Source organism: Macaca thibetana, chromosome 16, assembly GCF_024542745.1.
Source record: "Macaca thibetana thibetana isolate TM-01 chromosome 16, ASM2454274v1, whole genome shotgun sequence".
NCBI classification, from domain to species: domain Eukaryota; kingdom Metazoa; phylum Chordata; class Mammalia; order Primates; family Cercopithecidae; genus Macaca; species Macaca thibetana.
The window spans coordinates 3,034,397-3,046,811 of NC_065593.1; the positions used below are offsets into that span (position 1 = coordinate 3,034,397).

The window sequence follows — 12,415 nt, forward strand, 5'->3', positions numbered from 1 at the left end:
GGGTGGGTGGTAGGGGGAAACGTGCTTGGACGAGGGGCGCGGGCCAGTCTGGGATTTGTAGTTCCAGGTCGCTGTGGGGCGCGCGCCTGGCGGAAGTGGCTGGAGAAGGCGGGCGGAAGCTCCACGCCAAGGTACTGGGTTCAGTGCTGAGGCGGCGGCTGCGGCACGGAAAAGACTAAGTGTTTCCAAAGGCCAGCAGGCTGGTGGGGACGTGACCGAAGCGAGGCTCTAGTTCCTTTTCGGTGGGCGCCAGTTGAGCATCGCCTCTGGCTTCCCAAGGATGCGCCGGCAGCCGGGGAGCGGTTGCAGGCGCGGGGCCTAGGGATGATCTTTCCTGTCCTCCGCTCCGCGCTCCGGTGGCTGCGACAGCCCGGAGACCGTGCCTTTTCCCGCGCCGCCATGGAGGTGGCCCTCCGAGGCGTGCGGAAAGTCCTCTGTGTGGCCGAAAAAAACGACGCGGCCAAGGGGATCGCCGACCTGCTGTCCAACGGTCGCATGAGGCGGGTAAGAAAGCGCGTTCCGATCAGCTACGTGCCTTAAGGGAGGCCCGCCGAGCCGGACAGCGTGGTGGGCGCCGTGCATCGAGATGAAGGCGATTATCTCCCATTTCTCAGGCCTCACCGCCCCTCATCTGGATTATTGCGGTGGCCTCCTGTCTGCTATCCGACCGGAGTGCATTTTAAAACGTAGTTGAGATATTTCACTCATTTGCTTGGAAACCTTTTGTTTTCCTTGCCCTTAGCAGGTTCCCAAACTTGTCTGATTCTCGGAACCGCCTCGGGCACTGGCTGCCCTTTGGGTCTTGTGTGAGATTGGGGAAGTCTGTATTTTACTGTTCTTCCCTCGAGATTCAGAAATTCATTTGGGGACTACTGACCAGATTCCCTTAACTTGGCGTTCAAGCCCTGCCCGATCGCTCCCCAGCCAACCTAGCCCTCCCCATCCTGTGCCACATCCACTGTGTTCTACAGCCCTTGTGACTTTCCAGCCTCAAAGTACACAGTGACAGCAACACGGTAAGGTTTGGGGATTAGAGATGATGAACTGATTCTGAGAGAGGTAAGTGGTAAGAATGTGTTCTACACACACACGGGAGGCACAAACCAAAGGAGGATAAGAAAAAGTTTCATAAAGGAGGTGCCACGGGAGACATAAAGAGCTGTCCAGGAAAATATCTCAGATAACAAAAGTAGATCCTGAAATGGTTTTCTGGAGAACTTTTCTAAGAGCGTGGGTGGAAGTTCCTTGCTCGTTTTTCTTTAGTTTCCGGGGTCCTAAGACGCGTTTCCAGTTCAAGGATAGTGGGAGTGGAGCCAGGGTTGTGTGAATGTTGGCTGTCAGCTTTACCTGTTTCCAGTGCTAGAAGTCCTGGTGACCAGCCCCAAGGTTTGTCTACTTCTAGGGCTCTGGGCCTCTTGAAAAATGGTCGTCCTACACCTAACTAACTTCTTATCCTTCAAGGCTCTGCTGAATTCATTTTTTCTCTCTCTCTCTTTCTTTTTTCTAAGCAATTCAGAGGTCTTGTATTTATCTATTTTTAACCTACCATGCCATGAATCCATAGGGAATAGGTTCCAGCAGCCCAGGCTCCTTTCCATTGGTGTACTTCCCTCAATGGAACGGGCTGGCACTTCAGTTGAACCCTTTCTCTTTGACTTGCTTCTTCTTTGATCATTTTCTTTCACACATTTCAGGAAGGAACTTGGCTCTTAGAGTGGTTAATATGCTCAACAGAAACATTAATTCTTTTGGCAAGAATCTAGCCCTTGTTCGCAGAAGTGCCAACAGCATGCTAGGTAACATAGACTTTTCCAGTTCTGCCATGTAACATTTGTGGGTCATTGGTTTTTGAACAATATCCATTCTTATTCAGTCCTCAAGATCACCTTCATTGTAGCTTCTGGTGTCTGTGGCCAGAGGAACTCCGTGTTTTTGTTTTGTTTGTTTGTTTGTTTGTTTTGAGATGGAGTTTTGCCCTTGCTGCCCAGCCTGGAGTGCAGTGGTGTGATCTCTGCTCACTGCAACCTCTGCCTCCCGGGTTCAAGCGATTCTCCTGCCTCAGCCTCCCTAGTAACTGGGATTACAGGCGCCCGCCACCATGCCCAGCTAATTTTTTGTATTTTTAGTAGAGACGGGGTTTCACTGTGTTGGCCAGGCTGTTCTCAAACCCCTGACCTCAGGCCATCTACCTGCTTAGCCTCCCAGAGTGCTGGGGTTACAGGTGTGAGCCACTGCGCCCAGCTCAAACTCCGTGTTTTCTATAAGGCCAGGAGAGCATATATCAGATGTCTCGTCCTCTTTTCCTTTGTGTTCATCATTTTGGCAAATTACTCCAAGATGGCAATTCCAGCCAAAAGGAAAGACTTTTCTTGGAAGGAGAAATTTTATTATTTTTATGTACAGAAAACGCAACAGTGTGTACTTAACCCAGTTTAGTGGCAAATTCTTTAGCCTTTGCCTTTTCTAGGTTGGTAATGCAAGCTACAGATTTTGGACCCAGGGCATTGCCTCCCTTGTGACAGCAGATCTCATATGTCATTGTAATTTGTCCTGCCAGCTTCCACCAGCTTAGCCAGAGCTCCTTTATCTTCCAGAAAGTTAACCTGTGTGAAGGTGACAGTGGTACAGGTCTTCCTGTGGAACTTGACACCCCAGTCTTGACAGTGCAGTAGAGAATCCCCATCTTAGGACACAGCACAGGCAGGAAGACAGCCAGCTCAATGGATCCACCACCAGCTGATCCTTCATGTTCTCTACCAAGTTGTTGGCGGTGTCAACCCCTGCTTGAAGTGTAGGTGGTCTCTTAGTAGGGACATCCCCTTTGCCGCCAGCTTTCTTCTCAGCCTGGGCCAACAGTTTCAATCTCTTCCCGTGCTGTGTCTCTTGTCTGTACTGTGGGCAAGCTTAAGCAATTGAGTAGCTTAAGTTTGGTAGTCTGAGGCCTGGGTGAACTGGTCAATCCCAGGTGGCACATCAGCCGCTTATAGAGGACAGCGGCTCTGCCGCTGCAGCCAGTTATAGCAGGACTATTTGACAAAGTGGGTGAGGCCCTTCGGCTAGATGTCCAATGCCAAAATTCTTAGGACTTTTTCTCAAATGAGATTTACCACCTTATTGGCCTACTGCTGCTCCATGACAGCGGGGGCCAGGGCCACTTTCTTCTCCTTGGCCTTCTTTCCTTTTGGCATCTGGGGCAGCTAGAGGAGAGAGGCTGCTGAAATGTCTCATCTTCAAGGAATCCTTCCCTCACCACCTCTTCCCCCGCACTAGGTCAGAGACCCTTACTGACATGCTGTCATAGCACTCTATTCTACTTGAAAGGCATCTACTGGTTACAGTTAAATAATGGGATGTGCAGTCATTTATTTGATTTTTGTCAGTGCCTCTCCTTGGACTCTACGCTCCAAAGGGCAGTGATTATATTTTAATTGCTATGTCCTAACGCCTGTTATGGTGTCTGGAATGCAGGAAACTTACAATAAATATTAATACTTGGGCTGGGCGCAACAGCTCACGCCTGTAATGCCAGCAGTTTGGGAGGCTGAAGCAGGCGGATCACCTGAGGTCATGAGTTCAAGATCAGCCTGGCCAACATGGCGAAACCCCTCTCTACTAGAAATACAAAAATTAGCCAGGTGCGGTGGTGGGGTCCTATAATCCCAGCTACTCAGAAGGCTGAGGCAGGAGAATCACTTGAACCTGGGAAGTAGAGGTTGCAATGAGCTTAGATTGCACCATTGCACTACAGCCTGGGTGACAGAATGAGACTCCGTCTCAAAAAAAAAAATTAGGCCGGGTGTGGTAGCTCATACCTGGATTCCAGCACTTTGGGAGGCCGAGGCAGGCGAATCACGAGGTCAGGAGAGTGAGACCATCCTGGCTAACACGGTGAAACCCTGTCTCTACTAAAAATAGAAAAAAGTAGCGGGTGTGCTGGCAGGCGCCTATAGTCCCAGCTACTTGGGAGGCTGAGGCAGGAGAATGGCGTGAACCTGGGAGGCGGAGCTTGCAGTGAGCCGACATCACGCCACTACACTCCAGCCTGGGCAACAGAGTGAGACTCCTTCTCAAAAAAAAAAAAAGAAGAAGAAAAGTTAATACTTGTTGAAAGCATGTTTGAGCTGAGTGTGAACGTTTTACCAGGCAGTAGAAACTGTGAAGAACAACCTAGTGGCTTGAAATAGCTCGGCATATTCAGAAACAGTGAGAAGTTAGGGATGTCGTATGGTGCAAGGAGACACCAGTGAGTTAAGCAAGAGCAGCAGTTGAGTGCATATCATAAGGGTCTTAGAGAACCATGTAGGTTGAGTGGCAAAATACACAGAAAATTGACCATTTTAATCATTTTGAAGTATACAGTTCAGTGGAATTTTGTACACTAAATGTGCCACCATCATCGTTGTCTAGTTTCAGAAGGTTTTTTATCACCCCAAGAGGAAACCTCATATCCATTAAGCTGTTACTCCCCTTACCCTCTCCTCAGCCCTTCACAACCACAAATCTGCTTTCTCTCCCCATGGATTTGCCTGTTCTGGGCATTTCCTATAAGTGGACCCATATCTTACATGCTCTTTTGTGTCAGGTTTCTTTCACTTAACATAATCTTCTTGAAGTCCATCCATGTTGTACCATGTATTAATATTAGTTCTTCATTCCCTTTTTTTTTGGTTTTTGAGATGGAGTTTCTCTCACTGTCGGCCAGGCTGGAGTGCAGTGGTGCAATCTCAGCTCATTGTAACCTCCACCTCCCAGGTTCAAGTGATTCTCCTGCCTCAGGCTCCCCGGTAGCTGGGATTACAGGCACCTGCCACCACGCCCGGCTAATTTTTTGTATTTTTAGTAGAGACAGGGTTTCACTATGTTGGCCAGGCTGGTCTCGAACTCCTGACCTTGTAATCCACCCACCTTGGCCTCCCAAAGTGCTGGAATTACAGGCGTGAGCCATTGCGCCTGGCCTCTTCATTCCTTTTTATGGCTGAATAGTATTCTATCATATGGATAGATCACATTTCATTTTACCATTCATCAGTTGATGGACATTTGGGTTGTTTTCATCTTTTGACTATTGTGAATAGAACTTCTATAGACATTCATGTACAGGTTTTTTTTTAATGTGTTTTTTTGTTTGTGTTTTGTTTTGTTTTTGAGACAGAGTTTCGCTCTGTCACCCAGGCTAGAGTGCAGTGGCCCCATCTCCACTCACTGCAACGTCCACCTCCTGGGCTCAAGTGATTGTTCTGCCTCAGCCTCCCAAGTAACTGGGATTAGAGGCGCACACTACCACACCTGGCCAATCGTCGTATTTTTAGTAGAGACGGGGTTTCACCATGTTGGCCAGGCTGGTCTCGAACTCCTGACCTCAAGTGATCCACCTGCCTCAGCCTCCCAAAGTGTATTTGAATGTGTTTTTAATTCTTTTGGGTAAATTTCTAAGAGTGGAATTGCTGTGACATGTGATAACTCTATGTTTAACTTTTTGAGGAAACACCAAAATTTTCCAGAGTGGCCAAAGCATTTTACATTTCCACTGGCAATGTCCAATTTCTCCCCATCCTCAACAATACTTGTTATTTTACTTGTTTGTTTTTTAATTCTATTTCATTATCATCCTAATGGGTGTGGAGTGGTATCTCATCATGGTTTTGATTTGTGTTTTCCCAATGATTAATAATATTGAGCATCTTTTCATATGCTTGTTGGCCATTTCTTATCTTCTTTGGAGCAATGTTTGTTGTATTTTTGGTGTCATAACCAAGGAATCATTGCCAAATTCAGGATCAGGAAGAATTATACAGAGGAATCTGTTATTTTGAACATAATTTATATTTTTTACTTATTTTTGTTTTATAGAGAGAAGGACTTTCAAAATTCAACAAGATCTATGAATTTGATTATCACCTGTATGGCCAGGTAGGTGCTAAAATATTTTCATCATAAGCAAGAGAAAGTAGTCAGCCAGTCATATGTAGAATATGTCACTGTCTTAAGAATAACAGCTGTTAACAACCTAAACGTTCCTGGTTACAGGTGATCACTTTATAATTTATGAGGAAGTCTCTTTAATAAAATATGGTCCCATCTCAGCTCTTCATTTCAAAAAAGAAAAAAAAAAGCTAATATACAATAGTTTGAGGAAAATTGAACTAATGCAAGAGGTGTCGTGGTACTAGAATTGGAATGGTGATTGTATTCCTATGGCTTTTGACTTTGAAGACCTTGTATTTATGTTTATTTCTTCCCAATCAGGTTTTTTAAAATGTCTTTAATAGAAGCTCCTCCCTCTCATTTGAATGACTTGGCAAAATAATAACTGTAAAAAGACTAACTGAATTTTGAATTTTGTCATCATTCAGAATGTTACCATGGTAATGACTTCGGTTTCTGGACATTTACTGGCTCATGATTTCCGGATGCAGTTTCGAAAATGGTCAGTACAATTCTCAAGGGAAGAACTTTCAGATTATAGTAAGTTGTGAAATTTCAGAGAACTTTTGAGGCATGTTGATCTTACTGGGTAATTTTTTTTTTTTTTTTTTTGAGACAAAGCCTCAGAGTGAGACTCTGTCTTCCAAGCTGGGGCACAGTGGCATGATCTTGGCTCACGGCAACCTCTGCCTCCCAGGTTCGAGTGATTCTCCTGCCTCACCCTCCCAAGTAGCTGGGACTACAGGCATGCACCACCACACCTGGCTAATTTTTGTATTTTTGGTAGAGACAGAGTTTCACCATGTTGACCAGGCTGGTCTCAAACAAGGCGGGGTTTGCCTTCTTTTGCCTCCCAAAGTGCTAGGATTACAGGTGTGAGCCACTGTGTCTCGGTAATTTATTTATTTATCTGTTTATTTATTTATTTTAGTTATTTTTTTAGACGGAATCTTGTTCTGTCACCCAGGCTGGAATGCAGTGGCGCAATCTCAACTCATTGCAACCTCTGCCTCCTGGGTTCAAGCAATTCTCCTGCCTCAGCCTCCCGAGTAGCTGGGACTACAGGCGCCCGCCACCATGCCAGCTAATTTTTTGTATTTTTGTTAGAGACGGGGTTTCACCCGTTAGCCAGGCTGGTCTTGATCTTCTGACCTCGTGATCTACCTGCCTTGGCCTCCCAGCATGCTGGGATTGCAGGTGTGAGCCACCGCACCCCGCAGTAATTTATAATGCTAAGATGACCTAGGATTATCTGATCCATTGTGAATTTTTATTAAATCTTTAAACAGTCACTTTTGGTGTTCCCTCAAAATTGCCAGGCCTTTTTCATGCAGCCATTGGATTGCATTTACCTGTAAAAGGGCTCCAGAATGCCATCTTATCCGTCCTGTTCACACTCGTGGAGAAGTGGACAGTGTGTCATGCAGAGGGTCATAGCCTTGCTTTCAGTTCACCGGGACCTTTTCTTTTGGGGATACACCATGAACCCATTGGAACAGTTTGCTGTCATTAGATTGGAGGGCCCTCTGTCATGTACTGAGTTGGGACTCTGTTTTCATGTCTTTTCTAGGCAGAGCTGCAACCCTCTTGTCCTCTTTGAAGCAGAAATTGAAAAGTACTGCCCAGAGAATTTTGTAGACATCAAGGTAGGGTCTTTTGGAAGACATATGGCACTGAGCAACCAAAGAGTCAAATAGAGTGATATCTTTATTTTTAATGCATTGGCATTTGGAGATAAGGTTTTCCACCAAACTCACTACCATGATTTAAAAAGCTGGTTCCCACCCATTGTATAAATGTGGCCAAGTGGCCAAGAAACTGAAGTAAACATTTTTTTATGAATAGTAGTTGTTTAAATCCTAGGAATAAGAGCTGGACATGGTGGTTTATGCCTGTAATCCCAGCAATTTGTGGGGCCAAGGCAGGATCACATGAACCCCAGGAATTTGAGACCAGCCTGAGCAACATAGTGAGACTCTATCTCTCCAAGTAAAAAAGAAAATTAACCAGGCATGGTGATGTACGCCTATAGACCCAGCTAATAGTAAGGCTGAGGAAGGAGGATTACTTGAGCCCAGGAGGCAGGAGGTTGAGGCTGCAATGAGCTGTAATCACACCACCACACTCCAGTCTGGTGAGAAAGCGAGACCCTATCTCAAAAAATAATCCTAAGTATTGTAAACTATTAGTGCTAGCTAGCCCCCATCTCACCCCTTGTTAAATGGAAGAGGCTACAAAGTATAAATGCCTGTTTGACAGTAAATTGCCAGTTGTCAAGCAGTCAGGGCATGTGTAGTTAATTTATTTTATTTTATTTTATTTTATTTTATTATTTTTTTTTTTTTTGAGACGGAGTCTCGCTCTGTTGCCCAGGCTGGAGTGCAGTGGCCGGATCTCAGCTCACTGCAAGCTCCGCCTCCCGGGTTCACGCCATTCTCCTGCCTCAGCCTCCCGAGTAGCTGGGACTACAGGCGCCCGCCACCTCGCCTGGCTAGTTTTTTGTATTTTTTAGTAGAGACGGGGTTTCACCGTGTTAGCCAGGATAGTCTCGATCTCCTGACCTCGTGATCCACCCGTCTCGGCCTCCCAAAGTGCTGGGATTACAGGCTTGAGCCACCGCGCCCGGCCTTTTTTTTTTTTTTGAGACGGAGTCTCGCTCTGTCGCCCGGGCTGGAGTGCAGTGGCCGGATCTCAGCTCACTGCAAGCTCCGCCTCCCGGGTTCACGCCATTCTCCTGCCTCAGCCTCCCAAGTAGCTGGGACTACAGGCGTCCGCCACCTCGCCCGGCTAGTTTTTTGTATTTTTTAGTAGAGACGGGGTTTCACCATGTTAGCCAGGATGGTCTCGATCTCCTGACCTCGTGATCCGCCCGTCTCAGCCTCCCAAAGTGCTAGGATTACAGGCTTGAGCCACCGCGCCCGGCCTTAAATTTTTATTTATTTATTTATTTATTTATTTTGAGATAAAGTCTCGCTCTTGTCCCCCAGGCTGGAGTGTGATGGCGCAATCTCAGCTCACTGTAACCTCTGCCTCCAGGTTCAAGTGATTCTTTTGCCCCAGCCTTTGGAGTAGCTGAGATTGCAGGCGCCTGCCACCACACCCAGCTAATTTTTGTATTTTTAGTAGAGATGGGGTTTCACGATGTTGACCAGACTGGTCTCGAACTCCTGACCTCGGGTGATCCACCCGCCTCAGCCTCCTAAAGTGCTGGGATTACAGGTGTGAGCCACCAACCCGGCCAGTTAATTTATTGAGAACTAATAAACCTTTGGATGAAATTCATTTGGGATTTGTTTTGTTTTGTTTTGAGACGGAGTCTTGCTGTGTCGCCCAGGCTGGACTGCAGTGGCGTAATCTCGACTCACTGCAAGCTCCGCCTCCCGGGTTCAGGCCATTCTCCTGCCTCAGCCTCCTGAGTAGCTGGGACTACAGGCGCCTGCCACCATGCCCGGCTAATTTTTTGTATGTTTAGTAGAGACGGGGTTTCACCATGTTAACCAGGATGGTCTCAATCTCCTGACCTCATGATCCACCCACCTCAGCCTCCCAAATTGCTGGGATTACAGGCGTGAGCCACCGTGCCCAGCCGGGGTTCGTTTTTTTTAACCAGGTCATAATCAGAACTGCTCGAAGTGTGTGTGTGTTAGAGCTGAATTTTAGGTTTCGTCATATTGGGGAAGTTATATTAAACCCTCTATTCTAGAAACTCATTTGTGGTTCTAAGGGGTTGTATGATCATTAGGACCAATGAGAGCAGTTTTCTCTGATCTCTTTCCTTCGCCAAGTTGTCACACTCCAAGAATATTATTAACCTTCAGTCAGATCCCCTTAGCATAGAGGTGTCAAGTCACTGTTCTGCAATTCTGTTCTCACCACTCTTTTCCACTGTGAACTTCAGAAAACTCTGGAACGAGAGACTCGCCAGTGCCAGGCTCTGGTGATCTGGACTGACTGTGATAGAGAAGGCGAAAACATTGGGTTTGAGATTATCCACGTGTGTAAGACTGGTAAGTGCTGCTGCTGCTGACTTTCTCTACTTTGGGATTCCATAAATAGAGTGTTCTCATTTGTATGTGCAAGTGAGCCACGGATGAGTTCCTGTGAAGATACTTTCCCTGTCGGTCTGTGAGTCCCACCAGCCATGTGTCCTGGAGCAAATCACTGAGCCATTGGGAGCCTCGACTTCCTTGTCTGTAACATCAGGCCAATCCAACATGTTTCCTGGGACTGCCACAGAGATTAGATGAGTTAATGCGTGATGTAAACCATTTAGACCAGGACTCATTTCTTGTTAGGTACAAGCATACAAGCAGATACCCAGCTCCTTGAGAACAGGGACTTTATATTCTTTTTGTTGTTGTTGTTGTTGTTGTTGTTATGTATTGAATTATTTTAGTATTTGGTTAATGGAAACAAAAATAGAAAAATAAAATTACATATTGAATATGTGTAAAAGAGTGAATATACCACAAGTAAAGTACAAAGAATAATTACAAAATGTTCTGTTTTATTTTTTAATCTCTCCTATTATACAGTGCTCGACTATTAATAAATAATTGTTGCAGTGGATTTAAAGGCTCTCGCCGTGTTAATGGTTTTGGGTAACTTAGGAAGTGATGAACGGGCTGGCCATTCTCTAGCTCAGAGGGTGGGGTTGCTATTTTCCTTTAGTGGTTTTGTGTTCAGCGCTGTAATGACTCCTGGAAATTTTAGTGCATTAACTTTCAAGGACAGTGTGTATATGTCCTATATTCTTTCCTGAAGGGGCATGAAATTCCCCCACAGAACCCTTTAATTGATAGTATTTTTCTTTTCCCAAAAGGCCTGAGAGAGCAAGTAAGATTAAAGTCTCAAAAGGCAGCCAGGCACGGTGGCTCATGCCTGTAATCCCAGCACTTTGGAAGACTGAGGCAGGTGGATCTCCTGAGGTCAGGTGTTTGAGACCAGCCTAGTGAACATGGTGAAACCCTGTCTCTACTAAAATTACAAAAATTAGCCAGGTGTGGTGGCATGTGCCTGTAGTCCCAGCTACTCAAGAGGTTACGGCAGGAGAATTGCTTGAACCCAGGAGGCAGAGGTTGCAGTGAGCCGAGATTGTACCACGGCACTCCAGCCTGGGTGACAGAGTGAGACTGTCTCCAAAAAAAAAAAGAAACAATGCTCACCAAGAGCATTTTAGTATTTTAGTTACGGAAGGGGGCATGGGAATTTCTCGCAAGGTGGAGACAAGAGACTGAGAAAAGAAATAACACACACAGAGACAAAGTATATAGGAAGAAAAGTGGGCCCAGGGGACTGGTGCTCAGTAAGTGAGGACCTACACTGCCGCTGGTCTCTGAGTTCCCTCAGTATTTATTGATCACTATCTTTACTATCTCGGCGAGGGGAATGCGGTATGATTGTAGGGTGATGGTGGGGAGAGGGTCAGCAGGAAAACATGTGAACAAAAGACTCTGTGTCATAAATAAGTTTAAGGAAGGGTGCTGTGCCTGGATGTGTACATAGGCTAGATTTATGTTTAACTTTACATAAACATCTCAGCGCAGTAAAGAGTAACAGAGCAGTATTGCCACCATGATGTCTCGCCTCCAGCCATACAGCGGTTTTCTCCTATCTCAGAATATAATATATGGTCGGTTTTACACCGAGTCATTCCATTCCCAGAGACGTGCAGTAGACAGATGCCTTCCTCTTACCGCAACCGCATAGAGACCTTACTCTTTCACTAATCCTCCTCAGCACTGACCCTTTACGAGTGTCAGGCTGGGGGGCTGTAAGGTCTTTCCCTTCCCACGAGGCCATATCTCAGGCTGTCTCAGTGGGGGGAAACCTGGACAATACCCAGGCTTTCTTGGGCAGGAGTCCCTGCGGCCTTCCGCAGTGCATTGTGTCTCTGGTTAATAGAGAATGGAGAATGGTGATGTCTTTCACAAAGTGTACTGCCTACAAACACATTTTTGACAAAGCACATCCTGCACAGCCCTTAAACCTTGAGCCTTGGCCGGGCGCGGTGGCTCAAGCCTGTAATCCCAGCACTTTGGGAGGCCGAGACGGGCGGATCACGAGGTCAGGAGATCGAGACCATCCTGGCTAATATGGTGAAACCCCGTCTCTACTAAAAATACAAAAAAAACTAGCCGGGCGAGGTGGCGGCGCCTGTAGTCCCAGCTACTCGGGAGGCTGAGGCAGGAGAATGGCGTAAACCCGGGAGGCGGAGCTTGCAGTGAGCTGAGATCCGGCCACTGCAGAGACAAAGCGAGACTCCGTCTCAAAAAAAAAAAAAAAAAAAAAAAAAAAAAAAAAAAAAAAAAAAAAAAAAAAAAACCTTGAGCCATTACAGCACATGTTTTTGTGAGCACAGGGTTGGGACAAGAGTCACAGATTAACAGCATCTCAAAGCACAACAATTTTTCTTAGTACAGATCAAAATGGAGTTTCTTTATGTTTTCCTTTTTCTACATAGACAAAGTAACAATCTGTCTCTTTCTTT

General features: G+C 46.1%; 1 protein-coding gene and 1 pseudogene across 1 annotated transcript in view; both read left to right on the forward strand.

The window, feature by feature from the left end:
• Positions 1-12,415, forward strand: part of LOC126939050 (uncharacterized) — a 174,427-nt pseudogene that overhangs the window by 142,538 nt on the left and 19,474 nt on the right.
• Positions 23-12,415, forward strand: part of TOP3A (DNA topoisomerase III alpha) — a 43,393-nt gene continuing 31,000 nt past the window's right edge. Inside the window, exons 1-5 of the mRNA XM_050763876.1 lie at positions 23-504; positions 5,851-5,910; positions 6,354-6,427; positions 7,496-7,571; positions 9,824-9,932. Coding sequence (XP_050619833.1) covers positions 325-504; positions 5,851-5,910; positions 6,354-6,427; positions 7,496-7,571; positions 9,824-9,932 — 499 coding nt within the window. The 5' untranslated portion in view covers positions 23-324. The remainder of the gene's footprint in view (positions 505-5,850; positions 5,911-6,353; positions 6,428-7,495; positions 7,572-9,823; positions 9,933-12,415) is intronic.